Source organism: Raphanus sativus, unplaced genomic scaffold, assembly GCF_000801105.2.
Source record: "Raphanus sativus cultivar WK10039 unplaced genomic scaffold, ASM80110v3 Scaffold1727, whole genome shotgun sequence".
Classification (NCBI taxonomy): Eukaryota; Viridiplantae; Streptophyta; class Magnoliopsida; order Brassicales; family Brassicaceae; genus Raphanus; species Raphanus sativus.
Window position 1 is genome coordinate 1 of NW_026617036.1, and position 15,511 is coordinate 15,511.

Below are 15,511 nucleotides of genomic sequence, written 5' to 3' on the forward strand. Positions count from 1 at the left end.
GTGTCTGAAGTCTGCACAGTTCAAAATTAGGAAAGAAAAACAACGTTCAAACTTTGTTTTGTTTATTCTTTGACGAAATAGAAAGATATCTGGTTCTTTAAAGCTTACCATCCATGGCTTCCTTGTAAGCGCCTAGCATTTCCCTTGCGGTCCCTCTCCGTAAGTACGCTTTCACATTCTGAAAAAGAAAAAATACTATTTGTTGAGATTCCAAGGCTCTTACAAGAGAAACTAGCTTCTGCGTTAAAAGAAAGTTACCTTCTTGTCGAGAGTGATGGCTCTGGTACAGTCTTCTTCGGCTTGAAGAAAGCTGCATGTTTAGGATTTTAGCAAAGTCAATGTCACACACAAAGATCTCTCACTCAAAAAGGGGTTCTTTATATAATTAATTAATTACCTCCCAATTTCAAGATATGCAGCAGCTCTGTTATTGTAATAGGTACCATTGCTGTCATTTAGCTTAATAGCTTCCGAGTATAGGCCAATAGCTTTCTGCCACTGCTTCTCTTTAAATGCTTGGTTACCCTGGTGTGTACAAGGACAAAGAGATAATAATAAATAAACTAAAAAAAACATAATGTGATTTTGCTAAAATGAGACCAGTAATGTAAATTATTTGACCTTCTCTTTGGCAATTTCAGCTGACTCTTCTGGGCTGATAGTCTTTTTAGATGATTTGGGATCTGCAATAACGCTGGAGTTCTCTTGCAAAGATGCATACATTGTCTGCACTGTATCTAATAAAAAGCGGTCACCACCATGTCTTGCTATGAAAGACACTGAGACAGGGCACTTCTCGTGATGTCCCAGCGGCACAGTCACCTGAATTATCAGACCAATAAAATTGTTAAGACCCACATATAATATGTGGATTGTGTTTGCAAATATTGTCTGGTAAGTGGTCGCTTTGTTGTTGATTTATCTGAGGGTCCAGAGACTAAGAGAGTGAGATCTAACCTGACAACAACCCGATATGCTGGCAATGCTAAGTAGACTGGAAGCTCGGTTTTGATAGTCTTCAGAGACTATCTCTTTGCTACCAAGTTTTGGAGGAAGAGTTGGCATTGTTGGGATAACCAGAATGCCATCATCCTTTATTCACAGGAACACATAAGCTTAGTCAAGAGACATATAAACAAAGTCGCTCAAGTTGTGGACATCGCATGGAATAGCAGGAATACCTTGAGAAGTGAATTAATAGCAGCTCGCGTCTGGTTTCTGATTGCATTCAGATTCTCAATCTCTTCATTAGTTAGCTCCAGGTTCTCACTCAGTTGTGAAGAAATCAGAGGATCAATCGCTGGCTTCACTGTGTTAATCCAATCCCCATGGGTTTGAAGAAACTCGTGCCTACAATACAAGCCTAGATTGTTATATAGAATGCTCTCATCCTCTGATGGTGAACAAACAACAGGCACACCTTTGAAGAAGTTGCATCACATTTGCCAGTAGTCTCGATGTAGGGACCTTCGTGCTAGTGATGGCTTTTGTTCTAGCGAACTCTTTCAAGCTAGGAAGTTTAGATTCGAAATAGTTCTCCAGATTCTGATGCTTCAGCAATTGTCCTACAAAACAAAACAAAGGATAACTCTATTATAACAGGATGTATGAAGGAGATGGAGAAGGCTAAGGAAGAGTAAAGGGCATACTTCCGAAAAGCTTTTCAGCTGATTTGATCACCACCTGTGTAATCCGGTCCACAGGAATCTTTAACAGTTGAAAATAGTCATCAGCTAGTATGATTTGCCTTGGATTCCGTTGTGTAGCAACTGGAAGGTGCAAGAGTACACGGCCAACGCGACGTAGGGTGTTTGGATCGCGAGCAAACCATCCTGAAGGCAAATATCTAATGATCAGAATCAACCAAATGCTGATATAACAACAGTGCTAAAAATGTAAATTATCATATGAACGAAGTCATCTTGCAATATACGTATATAACAATCAGGTATGTATAAAGATTCAAATCATTCTCTACGACAAAGGTCAATTTACAGATGTATTTGTATCCATACCAACAGAGTCAAGACTAGGAGATACTGGTATGATCCCTGTGTTTGAAATAGCCCCGTGGGAAGATTTGAATCCAAGAACGCCACAGTATCCAGCAGGTACTCTTACACCTCCAACTGTATCGAAGCCTGAAATGATGCAAGTTATCAGAATCATATTCTTATGAAAACTGAACCAGAACCAGTAAACGGTTGAGAGTGGATGGGAGTGCCAATGAACAAACTAAGTAAGCAATCATACTAGAGGTCGACTCCTCTAGAAGTAAGCTGTTTGATAATAATATATCATGCTAAGAGCCTAAGACAGAAAAATTGGGGGTGTGATTCTCTCTTCGGAAGTCTATTATAACTCGAAGTTAATGAAAACGTGCGCTATGTTCCTGAGATGCATAAAGTCCGTTCTAAAGCTTCACTATCACGTTTACGAGGAATGCAGAAGTGTTGTAATTTATAGTGATAACAGCGTTTTGTTTAGAAACGCCAATGGTGGTAGCTTTGCTGAAAATGTCATGTAGATACTAAACATGTTTATGACCCCGTTCACGATCTTCCTAAAGAGATATAACTGTCTGTCAACCATGTTTTGTTACAAAAACTTAGGTCACGAAATTGTCCTGGGGTGGAAAAATAAAAGTAACTAGTGAGCTCACCTAATGCAAAATCGACAGCGTTAGTTGCAACGGCAACAGCAGCTCCACTGCAAGAGCCACCAGGAATACGATCATGAGCAGCAGGATTTGTGGGAGACTCGTAATGCTTGGTTTCTCCACTGATACTGAAAAGAAAAACAACAAAAAAAAAAAATAACAAAAGGAATTATGTATCTGAAATTCTGATATAGGTACAAATTCACATAAGAGAGATCAAACCTGAAGGCAAGCTCATCAACAACAGTTTTGCCAACACAAGTGGCTCCACCATCAACGAGAGTTGAAACCACAGGAGACGTCGAAGAAGCAGGTTCATGCGTCCTGACCCAGTCTGGATGACCAAAGCCACTCACGTAGCCTGTAACATCGAATCTGGATAACAAATGACAAAATTTAAAAACAACAAAGAAGGGAGTCAACGGAGATTCCAATCTTGACTTTATCCAGTGAGCAAATTCTTCAATCTAAAATCCCCCAAACCTTCACTCTAAAGTAATACACATATGGAGTCGAGAGGAGTGGAGTGGGGGGAAACGAGTTTGCGGTGGACTTACAGGTCGGAGATGGCGAAGGAGAGACCGGTGAGAGGGTGAGGTGCTTTGGGAGGAGCAGGCGGCGGCGGAGGGAGGAGCAAGAGCTTATCGATGAAGGCGCCGAAGTCTTCTCGGATGGTTTTCTTCAGCTTCTTAGCAGCTAAGAGAATCCCCGCGATGCCTAGACCTAGAAGCACCCACAGATTCGAAGCTTGAGACGCCATCGATGACGTTCGTTTGATGCGCTTCTATTGCTGCTCTGCTTAAGATAAGAGAGACGGACTCAAAAAGAAAAAAAAGGAGTTTTCATTTGTTTTGTTTTGCGTGTTGCGTTGCGTTGCGTTTCCTGAGGTTACTGGCGTTTTACCAAAAAAAAAAAAAGACTTAAAATAAAAATTTTAAAATTTATATTATATTTAAAAATAAAATTTTGTCAACTTTTAGTTTTGATTATTTACTAATAATATTTGATTTTGAATTATCGTTTAATTATGTAATAATATACTAATAATAGTAATCATGGTTAATTCTAAAGAGTGTGTATTTTTATAGGTATCTAAAATCTTGTGAAAAATTGTGATGGTTCGTCAAAGTTGTCTTCTTATAAAATGTTGTATCTCTTCACTATTAAAAGATGCGACTATTTAAAAAGTTGTGTTTTTTCTTTAATAAAAGTTGCAGCTATTTAAATTAAAAAGATGTGACTTTTCAAAGAGAGCTTTTCAAAATTTATAAATAATCCATGTTTATACTTTTCTGAAAATAAAATTTTCGCTAATCTAATCAATACTATTAAAACAGAAGCAATATTTATCGACTATGTTTTAGACTACAAAAAAAGTTATAACAGTCTAACTAAAATAAATACATTAATTATTATCGCATAATGTTTTTTTAATCTAACAAGTATCTATTAATAATGAGATATTATTCGATATGCAACCGATTCCTACATACGTGCAAAAGAAAATCGGTTTGATTAAATATTTATATAAAAAGCGTTTTATGTTTTAAAAACATTTGAAAAAAATACTTAGCTTTGTTTTTTTTTGTTTTTATTATGATTCCACATACAAAATATATTAAAAACAAGTTTTTTTTAAACAAGTTAAAAGTTGTGATATAAAATAAAACATATCAAGACTTAAAATATATGTGTATTTAAATGTATAATGTGAATACTAAAGATAAAATTTATTCAAAATAAACCAAAAGTAATATATAAATTGTAATAAATTATAACAAATTAAAATAATGTTAAATCACATCAACTAATTTTGTTAATATATTTATAATCCATATGATCATTTGATCTTTTTATTTTTGAAAATAATTATTTGTAACTTTGAATTAGTTATATTTAACTTAATTAATATTAAATATACATCATGCCTAAAACTAAGGAGCTAACTAACTAATTTATTATTTTAAACTAATGAATATAATTTAATTAATAAGAAATTTAATAATAAATTAATTATATTTTAATTATTAATGTGATAAATAATGATATTGGGTCATTTATTAGTTCAACCGATAGCCAAATCCTAGGTATTAGCTGTTATTATGGGTTTTATAGGAACTTTAAATATATTTTTATTAAAAACTAAACCGGATTATATATGAGACCACAAAATTTGTCGATTTAACAGCGGGTCGGGACGGATTTTAAAATACTCAATATAATATTTCATTTATAACATCCAAATGTAGATACAATAAAAAAATACAAATTTATATCAAATAAATTTAGATTGTTTCGAAAAATTATCCTGCAGTTTGAAACCGTGGGTCAAAATCTAGTTGATAATTAATTCTAAAGGTTGTGTACTTCATTTAAGTTGAAAAATTATGTGTTTTCAACAATTAAAAGTTGTGTCCTTTTATTTTAAAATAACTGTTTATATTAAAAAAATGTGACCATCTATATTGAAAAGTTATGACACTTTATATAAGTATTATTTAAAAAAGCAACATTTAAACTAGCATATGTCCATACCTTCTCAAAGCATAATTTTACTAATGCCAAAGCATTTAAACAAGACAGCCATTCACCTCGAGATAAAATGATCTCTCTGGCTTGGCCTGGGAAGATTGAAAAGAGTCTCTATCATCGTCTTCTTGTCCTTCCTTTGACATATATAAAAATCTCGTGTTTTGCTTAATGGGTTATCTCTAATTCTTTATATATTACTATGTTTATGTCTTTTTATAATACCAAGTACTACAAAGAAAATATTATTACGATCAGTTATGTCTGAAAGTTCATCTACATTTTTACTTATTTGTCTTAGCTATATATTTCATAGTTTTTGTAGGTTTATTATAAGAAAACAGTTATGTCTTTTCACTAAAAACTGAACTCTATTGTTTTTGAGAGTTGTGTCTTTTTATAAAAAAAGATCTATTAGTTTTAAGAGTTTAACTTTTCACTATTAAAAATCAATTAGTTTAAAAAGTAGTTGAAATATCTCAATAGATATATTTTTACAATTAATTAGTAGTTTTAAGGGTTGTGTCTTTTTATTATAAAGGACAAACTAATAATAAGAATCTCAATTAATAATAAAAATTGAGTCTTTTCATATAAAGGTTTTGTTTTATATAATTAACAATTTATGTATTTTCATGAAGAAACTGAACTATATTTTTCGTGCAAAAATTGAAAATTTATTAGTTTTAAGAGTTGTCTCTTTTCATTATAAAATAAATTAGATTAAAAGATACTTAAAATATTTCAACAAGTGTCTTTCTACTATTACTATGGAGTTATACACGAGTTCTAGGAAGTAACGTGTGAAAAATGCGGCGGTATACACGAGTTAATTTCGCTCCTGAAACAGGGCCTAATCCCCACGAAACCTGAACCCGAGAGAAGTAAAACAAATGATTTGATGTGAGCCATTGTTACTATGGAGAAAGGTACCAAATGTTTTTCTAAATGTGAAAACCAAACAGAGCAAATTTTTGTCTTTACGCATAAACATCATGCTTCTAGTGCCTACAAGATTCATGCATTAGACAACGTTTTCCACATGTCTTCAATTTCCTTCAACTCGCTCACACTTGGTGAGACCTGCATCACTTTTTCATACAGTTTCTTAGTACCCGATTCATGCTTGGTCGATAGTTCCTCTAGGACCCTCTGCAAAACGGTCCACAGAGAGACCACGTTGCTTTTCCATGCATCTTCATGTTCCTCCGGAATTTTAGCACAGTCGAGAAGAATTGACATGGCTGACTTGAGAGTCTGCAAAAACAGATGCAAAAGGGAAGTTGCACTAGTTTAGCAGTCGCATTGCACAGTAAATAAAAACTCATATTGATTAGAATTTACCTTAGGGATGGGTTGCATGTCGTACATGTCACAGTAATGCGAAGCCATCTCTATTAGACGGGACGAGAAGAGTAGGTGGTCAGTCTCGGGTCCTGCAATACACTCCAATGATTTTCGAAAATATATCTCTGCAACTCTAGCTCCCTTGCTGGCTTTACTCGACTTGCTCTTCTTCAAATATTGTAAGCAAATACGTCTCTGAAATACAGAATAGTAATCGTAACATTGTGAAGCTTCTGTTCTGCATGTTTCTTTCAAAGTTGTTGATTCGTATATACGGAATGCTTTTTGGAAGGCAGCTTCCACTGTTCCAACCACCGCTGTGTGTACTGATAATAGAAGTGCGTAGTTGGTATAATGCGAACCAAGCTCCTTGTAAATAACCTGCTTCAGTTCATCATCGTCTGGATAGGCTTGAACACCACTCATCGCTTCCTCGTAATAGGATGATGCCTTCATCAAAACTTGCATGTAGGCAGGTGCCCCCTTGGTAGCTAACTGTTCGGCTCGAATTGTTTCCACTCGACCTAGACCGAGGTTGGCTAGTACAGCGACCCTGGACGGGGGAAAATTCTTGCAGGTTGCCAGAGCATTACAATACGCCGTTTTAGCTTGATCAAAATCTTCCTTGTCCAAATATTTATCCGCAAATCTTTGAAAAACCCGACTACTACGTATAGTAAGAGGAGACTGACGAATCTTGCCTCCTGGAAGCTCGAGGAAAAGCTCATCATCCTTTCGGAAAAGCTGAAGAGAGAAAGCTAAGAGCTAAGAAGAAGTAAAAAACCCCAAATTCCAACTAGGTAGTAGAGAATAATAAGAATTTTTTTACCCTATAAACTGTACGCTCTTCTTTGCAATGCAGATGCAGAAACCGAAGCACTTTAAGCCCGTGATGCAGAACCATACCATCGGCAGATACGATTCCTTTTTCTGAAGGTATCTCAGATGTCTTCAACGACAAGTAATCAATGACTGTTCCCTTCTCGTGATAGCAAACGGTGACTTCTGGCACGTTTGCTATCACATTTCCAATCCAAGCATCCATCCACGTCGTGGCATTGGTAAACTGAAGCGAAAAGGTTAAAAAAAAATTATCAACCAATTTGGAAATTAATTATTATACTAAAAAATAAGAACAATTAATGTACCTTTTCATCCCACAGATGCAAGCTTGTTAAGCCATTTTCGCTTTTAGCCAGAAGCAACTCGTTAACAACGAAAAGTGTGAGCCCCTCGAATTCGCAATTTAGTAGATCCTGCATGGTTGGCGGCGGCTCACTCTCTATCAGTGGGTGACTATTTGGATCACAACGACAGGACTGCACCAAACTCAGCGTCCTAAAATTACAAAGCAAATTTGCTTCATCCACATTTATGTCACCTCTGCATGAAGACAATATAACATTGACTTGACACTTTTCAGTAGACGAAAATGTGTAAACAAAAACAAGAAAAAAAAACGTACAGAGTAGGACTCAACACGATGGTATCGCCAAAACGCTGCACAGCTATAGAGAATTTATCGTCTGAGTATGATGTGGCAAATAGTTGCTTGAGAGGAGCGAGATGGGCAATCACGTTCGGCGGCTGGGATTCGCACTCCACTAAAGCGTTGACAACAAGTTCTTCACTAGCAAGTTCTAGTTCGTAAGCAACGGATGTACCTTCTGCACATTAACATACAAAATTGTTAATTTTGCAACGCAAATAAGTGATGTTACATCACATATATATATCCTGGAGGTGTGTGGAAAAAGCTACCTCTTTTTGGAAGATGAAGATCTGTCTCGGTTGGAAGCATGTTGTACCTTGGAGGATTTACTTTGCTAAAACAACTGAAAGTTGGAACTGAGGTCGGTTCCTCTTTGAGGATTTTCATTGATGTCACCGGGGTACTTTTATTTTTCTTCCTAGTCATCTGCAATGATTAGCAAAACTGATTGGAGTAGTAAGCTTTGCCACACTCTCAACAGATTCATACTATATGAATAATCTAAGGAAAGTCTCTGCAATGTTAAACCCAGATTGAGAAAGACATGTAAGCAAGGCCTAACCTTCCAGATGCGGGAAGAGAGAAACAGGCGCACAGAGAGAGAGAGAGAGAGCGAGCGAGTAAACAACTAGTTGCTTCACTTTTTCTTTCTTCTGGGAAGCTTTTAAAAACCCTACAAGACTGAGTGAGACTTAGGTTTATAATATTATTGGGCTTTGGTTGGGTTCAAGTACGTGTAATTTATTTTAATTTATCTACAATCATACAATTTAATTAGGGCTGCGCAGAAGTAAGTGGTTCGGTTTGGGTTCGGTTAGTGTCAAATACCCGATCGGTTTTCATTAGTTTTTATGATGCATCAATACAATTAAAACATCAGACATTTTTCGGACATCCCTTTGGTTTTTTAAACTATTTACAAGAGTGCCATTATCATTTAATTTTAATTAATAAGTTATAGAAATTAGTTATAACAACCAAATAAATTGCAGACTCCACCTTATTTACAATCGAAAATATATGGTAAGTTATAATATGTTAATTTTTTTGTATTTATTGTCCACCTCAGAATATATCAACTATTCTCAATATGTAATCCTAATTAAATGAATAATTGAGTACAGATTTCTATAAGTATAATAATATTACTATAATAGTATACTTATTTGATATAATATTTACCAAACATTTAAAATAAATTTAATTTATTATTATGTTCTTAGTAATAATATTTTCCAAATTAAAAAGAATAAAATCAACACCGGATTAGTATTTATAAATATCTAAACAATTCCTATATCTTGGGGACATAAAAACTAAAACCAAATTAAAACCAAAATAAAAAACCAAATGGATATCGAGATAAACAAAATAAAATTTATATATTTTTAAAATGATAAAATACTCTAAAACTATTATCTATAAACTGAACTACACAGAAAAAAGGATTTTCCTACTACTTTTATTCAAACATTTTGAAATTATTTTTAATTTCTGCTAGAATAGAATCACCTGAATATATTTTTAACCAAAGTATCTATTATATGATATAATATTTACCAAACATTTAAAATAAATTTATTTTATTATTATGTTCTTAGTAATAGTATTTTCCAAATAAAAATAAAATAAAATCAACACCGGATTAATATTTATAATATCTAAACAAATCCTATATCTTGGGACAGAAAACTACAACCAAATCAAAACGAGACTAAAAACCAAATGGATATCCAAATATTCAAAATACAGTCTATATATTTTTAAAATATTTATTATATTTAATTTTAAAATGATAAAATATATCTAAAATACTATCTATAAACTGAACTACACAAAAACAGATTTCCCTATTATTTCTATCCAAAATATATGAAATTATTTTTAATTTTATGCTAAAATAGAACCACCCGAATATTTTTTTATCCAAAGTATCTAAATTTATCCGACTTATCCATTATTTTTTTCTGAAATTTCAAAAAACATCATTTTACCCTAATTACTCTAAGTTGTCCAAAAAAGAGAAGAACCGGGCCATAGTCGAATTGAACTCGAAATTTTAATGGTTTTCCAAACCAAACCGGAAACCAAATTAACCAAACCAAAATCAAATACAAATTCATAAATAACCGAACAACTCTTATATTTCTACCCAAAAGATGAATTTTTATACTATTTTTTATCCAAAATATTTAAAATTATTTTAATTTTCTGCTATAATAGAATCACTCGATTACTCTTTAGCTAAAATATCTATATTTATCTGAATTTTCCGTTATTTTTCCAAAAATTCGATCATTTTTACCCCAATTACTCTAAATTATCTAAAAACAAGAACCGGACCATAGTCGAATTGAACTCAAAAATTTAACGGGTTCTTAACATTGTTATTCGAACCAAACCGAAAACTAAGTTAACCAAACCAAAATCAAATCCAAATTCATAAATAACCGAACGATTCTTATATTTCTTGAATCGAAAAATGGAAATCAAACTGGAATGAATCTGAAAACAAAAAAAATACAAATTAGAACCAAACTGAAAACCAAATGCGTACAAACATATTAGTGAGCAAATAAATAGGGTAATAAATATGTCAACAAAAATAATCTCCCGCTTCCTAAGCGCGGATCAAAATCTAGTTTAGCTTTTAATAGTATAGATAAAAAAAATAAAAAACAATTTTTTTTTAATTAGATAAATAACTAAAACTAATAAAAATAAGAGTTATCCAAAATTAAAAATATTTTTCAAAATTAAGTGTCCGAGAAAACCAATTGCTTCTTAACTCCGTTTTAGTTGTTTGAATTTGTTAGTGACTTCAATGTAATAATTAATGTAAAATAAAATACTTATATTTAGCAGTACATATGTATACATTTAAATTTATATCATTAGAAATTTTTGTTAATTTATTTCTTTTGCTTACCATATATTAAATTTAATTTAATAAAATAAGATAAAATTTTCTTAGGTATATAATTATCAAAAGTAGAATAAATCATATTTTTTAAAAATGTGATATTAAAAAAACTAATGATTTTGAGATTAAAAATTTAAAATTTTCTAAAAGCTGCATAAGATTTTTTAATAATAAATTTATATAATTATAAAATAACTAAATAATATTTCGAATATTGTAAATATTATTATATTTTTATATATATTATTTTCTTATTTAAGGTTATATTACCACATTGTAAAAAAATTATCAAAAATATAAATCAACATTAAATATAAAAATCTGTGTCATACAATTATCTTCAAATCATATCATCATTATTGAATAATGTTTAGATGACATATGACAAATCATTTCTTAAACAATGTTTAGATGATATTTATTAATTGGTTATAAGCAAAACAAATGTACTTGTGTTTTTTAGTCAAATTGTTTTTTTTTTGCTTAATAGTTTCTCATATGTTATGCCCTCTCCACACAATTTTGTTTTATAAAAAAAACATTTATATCCCTAATAACTATATTTATCTAGTGAAATTGAAATAACTAATATATTTATAAGGTTAAAGTATTTTACAGAAATACTAAAGTTCATATATATATAATTTTGGAAAAAAATTATTAACAGTAAGAATATCAAAATAACATACTTTATAAACAAGGGATCTCATAAAACAAATAGCATATCACAACTCCAATAAGTTTCACCGTCCCATATAATGTTATCCATCACTAGTCGCAACAACTCACAAGCAATTCTTTAACAAAAGGAAAAAAAATGTCACAAGCAATATACCATAAGAAAAACAATTCATCGAAACTTGTACCAACCATAAGTATGAAAATCTTTAGACTGTCCTCTCTTTTTGTCACTACTGTATTTTCTTTTGTTGCCATGATCTATCTGTAATATCCTTGAGCTCCTCATATGGCTTCTTCTTTAGACATGTTGTATCTACTAGTTTAGACATGTTGGAAACACTCTCAGATTCTTCCCATTGCTCTACAACAAAATTAAGACTCAGGTTTTGCCAAGAACTAATATTCTCTTTGTTGCTTGCCAAAAAAAAAATCCAGTATTAGATAGAGGCATTTAATCTCAGTTTACCGCAAATTACTTTTTCTGTAACCATATTTCATTTCTGCCTTGCCAATCATTCTTTCTCAATACTTTAGTTTGACTATGTGTTGCTGTTATTAAACTGCATCCCATTGTTTCCCACGAACAATATGATTAATGACAATTCTAAAAAGATAATTGATTACACAATTTCTCTAAAAGAAACAAATAAGCACATGGACCGACGACGGATATATCACCCTCCTCCGCTGCATATACCGGTTAAGGAAACCGGGAATCTACAAAGTGCCGTAGCCTCCGGTGTACTTTCTCCGGTTACAATCTCAGCCGGAGGAAGAACCCTCCCGTCGGCGAACAACGCCCGTTCCGCCACCGCAGGCTGCTGTTCCCGGTAACGCGCCACCGCATCCTCTAGCTCCACCTCGGCTGAGCCGTAGACGGCTTCATCTCCAAACCTCCGCTCCACCTCCAGATACTCCCCGAGAGACGAACGTCTACTGCAATCTCCGGCCCCGCGTTGCATCACGTTTCTGGGACCCTCGTCGTCGTCTCGGCAAAAGCGCCACCACTTGCGGCGTCGCTGCCGCTCAGCTGAGTTCGAAGAAGGACGTTTCCTCTGGTTGCGAGTTGTTGCGTCGGAGGTTGTAAGGGAGGGTGACACGTGTCGGTGGGAAGAAGCTCTGAAGGGCATCATGGGCATGGTTGCTGAGAAACTAAGTCCCATGAGCGTCCCGAGTGTGATGCTTCTGTCATGGAAGAAGGATCCTGTAGACTAATATCCTCCAATCACCAATTAAAGAAACACAATCAAGAACACAAACACATATATGTTTCTGTAGCAGTTCTCAAAACACACAACCTTTTAATAGTTATTGTAATGAAATGAGAAAACTTTAATAGTTATTGTAATGAAATGAGAAAACTTTGATTCTGGGTATTAAAAAAAAAGTTCAATCTATTAGATTAATCAAAATTAAAGTTAGAATTCAAGAAACCGACCTCTGTATCAAGATCAGAGGAAGAGACGGAAGAGATGGTGGGAGAGGATGGAACATGATTGCGTGGATCTTGCATTTTTCAGTCTTTTTCTGTGTAGTCGCCTGTCGATGATGTTGGAGATTTGTGACACTAAATATATTTAAAAGGAAAGTAGCGCTTGCTTTGGGTTTGGATGATAGGTAAAGGAGGATGAGAAAGTGACAAATGATTTGTTTTTTGAAATGATTCTTTTTTAAAAGCTGAAAAAACTCTTTGCCATCTGTTTACTACTACTCGAATATTGCCTGAGCTTTGATATGTGAATATATTTAATTATTTTTAGATGGGAATACCGAAGTTATATGCGAACATCTTTGTTGGTCAACTTTGGAGTATTTGCAAACAAATTGAAACTTGCGTAGAAAAGGTCCTATTTTTATTCATACGAAACTTTTGTTGTTCAACTTTGGAGTATCTGCAAACAAATTGAAACTTACTAAAAATTTACAAAAAAAATTAAATGAACTTACTATAGGTTGTTGTATCTTTTATTCATAGTGTTGGGTTCCTTCTAGATGGAGGAAACCCATTGGGTTTGGTTGGTGATAACCAAACTTGGAAGTTGGGCCATTGGTATTAGTCCATGAGATTAGTATTGGGCCTTGGAGGTTATTAGGGTTAGTGAGATACCATATAAAGTCTCTTAACCTAATTTGTGCTAGACAGCAGACATAACACAAGAAAAGAAAGAAGAGTACTCAAGAAGACTCTTAAGACAAAAGAGAGAAAAAGGAGAGAAGAAGGCAGATTTCGTCTGGGTTTGTCAAGGCAGATTTGGAGGGTCAAACGGATCTTGATCGGGCTGATATTTTGTGGGAAGCTTCTTCAGTCAGTGGGTTAGAGGTTCACCGAAGGGATTTGGATTCTAACGGTTGGATCTTCTGTTATCTGGGTTTTCGTGAAGCTGGTCGTCACAGTTTTTCAGCAGAGCTGTCTTGAGTGTTTGGTAAATCCGACGGTGAGATCTTCTCTGATTGAGCTGAGATTTGGCAGAGGTGTTGTGGACTTGTTCATCTTGGATTTGTACGGTGGGATTAGTCTCTGGTTGCCGGAATCCTTGTGAGCTGAGGTCGTCTTGTTGCTGCCGGTTTTGAAGCTTTGTGTTGCTCTCTTGTTGTTGTAGTATCTTGTGTTGGAGATAGCTCTTTGTAGCTAGAGTCTCTGTTCTGTTCAGGTTGTTGAACAGGGAGGACGTGGTTGTACTCACATACATTTATATAGTGGATTGTTGAGTGGACTACGGTCCCGTGGTTTTTCCTTCTCACATCGAGGAGGTTTTCCACGTAAAAAGTGCTTGTCTCATTTAGTTTCTGCTTATACTATATTCTGCTATCGTCGAAGTATTTTCCTCACAGGTTCACACCAAGGTCAGGGGAAACACGACCGTTAAGTTCCGCTGCGCCGTGTGCCTTTATTTCCCCAACAGAGTGGTATCAGAGCTTCTGGTTTTAGGGCTTTGGGTTTGATAACTTCGGGTTATTGTTGCTTGTGTGAATGATGGAGAATATGGGCAGGATGGAAAATATGGGCAGGATGATAAGCTTGAATGGTGCTAACTATCATCTATGGAAGGGCAAGATGGAGGATTTGCTCTTTGTTAAAGAATTCCATGTTCCTGTCTTCGAGGAGAAGAAACCTGAGAAGAAGACGGATGAAGAGTGGAAGCTGCAGCATCGCCAAGTGTGTGGGTTGATAAGGCAGTGGGTAGATGATAATGTGTTGCATCATATTGAGACTGAGACGGATGCTCGTTCTTTGTGGAAGAAGCTGGAGCAGTTATATGCTAGGAAGACCGGAAATAACAAGATGTACATGATCAAGAAGTTGATTGAGCTGAGGTATCAGGAGGGGACTCCGATGACAGATCACTTGAATGCGTTTCAGGGATTACTCAACAAGCTGTCTGATATGGGCATCAAGTTTGATGATGAGATTCACGGTCTATGGCTTCTCGGTACTTTACCGGATTCTTGGGAGGTTTTCAGGATGTCTCTTTGTAACTCCGCGTCGGAAGGTGTTATTTCGATGGATTCAGTGAAGAACAGTGTTCTTAATGAGGAAGCAAGAAGGCAGTCGAATGCTAGCAGTTCGCGTTCAGATGTCTTTGTTACTGAGTCAAGGGGGAGGAGTTCAAGTAGAGATCCCAAGAGGGATAAGAACAGGAGCAGGAGCAAGTCTAATAGATTTGCAAATATGGAGTGCTATTTCTGTCATAAGAAAGGGCACATGAAGAAAGATTGCTGGAAGTTGAAAAACAAGCAGCAAGGAAATCAAGAAGAAAAGGTGGATCGGGTGACCGTCACCGAAGATCAGTTTCTCATTCTTCTTGAGGGTGATGCCATTAATGTCGCATGCCAGGACACCAGTTGGGTGATTGATAGTGGAGCTACTACTCATGCCACA

At 34.6% G+C, this 15,511-nt stretch overlaps 3 protein-coding genes across 7 annotated transcripts; all 3 read right to left on the reverse strand.

Annotated features, from left to right (window-relative positions):
- Positions 1-3: 3 nt before the first annotated feature.
- LOC130504676 (outer envelope protein 64, chloroplastic-like) lies at positions 4-3,492 on the reverse strand (the record flags this gene model as incomplete). The annotated part of the gene is made up of 13 exons (XM_056999296.1): positions 3,217-3,492; positions 2,882-3,034; positions 2,663-2,787; positions 2,016-2,141; positions 1,650-1,832; positions 1,421-1,565; positions 1,182-1,350; positions 958-1,092; positions 622-822; positions 398-525; positions 259-310; positions 109-178; positions 4-11 (listed from the first exon to the last, which is right to left on the reverse strand). Coding segments are annotated over exons 1-13 (1,698 nt in total), but the record flags the coding sequence as incomplete, so codon positions are not given.
- A 2,578-nt stretch (positions 3,493-6,070) lies between these two features.
- Positions 6,071-8,700, reverse strand: LOC108859557 (uncharacterized). Of its 3 annotated transcripts, none has more exons than XM_056999295.1 (7): positions 8,590-8,700; positions 8,297-8,453; positions 8,001-8,199; positions 7,684-7,918; positions 7,365-7,601; positions 6,533-7,279; positions 6,071-6,445 (listed from the first exon to the last, which is right to left on the reverse strand). In XM_056999295.1, the coding sequence occupies exons 2-7, from the start codon at positions 8,451-8,453 to the stop codon at positions 6,206-6,208; spliced, it is 1,815 nt and encodes a 604-aa protein (XP_056855275.1). In that variant the 5' UTR covers positions 8,590-8,700; the 3' UTR covers positions 6,071-6,205. The 3 variants fall into 3 exon arrangements, with proteins under 3 accessions (XP_056855275.1, XP_018488967.2, XP_018488968.2); XM_018633465.2 differs by having other exon boundaries at positions 8,001-8,202; XM_018633466.2 differs by having other exon boundaries at positions 8,001-8,202; positions 8,297-8,471; positions 8,590-8,649.
- A 3,446-nt stretch (positions 8,701-12,146) lies between these two features.
- On the reverse strand, positions 12,147-13,273 carry LOC130494311 (uncharacterized protein At3g17950-like). Of its 3 annotated transcripts, none has more exons than XM_056999297.1 (2): positions 13,070-13,273; positions 12,147-12,842 (listed from the first exon to the last, which is right to left on the reverse strand). In XM_056999297.1, exons 1-2 carry the CDS (start codon positions 13,142-13,144, stop codon positions 12,306-12,308), a joined length of 612 nt encoding a protein of 203 aa, XP_056855277.1. In that variant the 5' UTR covers positions 13,145-13,273; the 3' UTR covers positions 12,147-12,305. The 3 variants fall into 3 exon arrangements, with proteins under 3 accessions (XP_056855277.1, XP_056855278.1, XP_056855279.1); XM_056999298.1 differs by having other exon boundaries at positions 12,147-12,835; positions 13,070-13,208; XM_056999299.1 differs by having other exon boundaries at positions 12,147-12,816; positions 13,070-13,125.
- Positions 13,274-15,511: the final 2,238 nt, after the last annotated feature.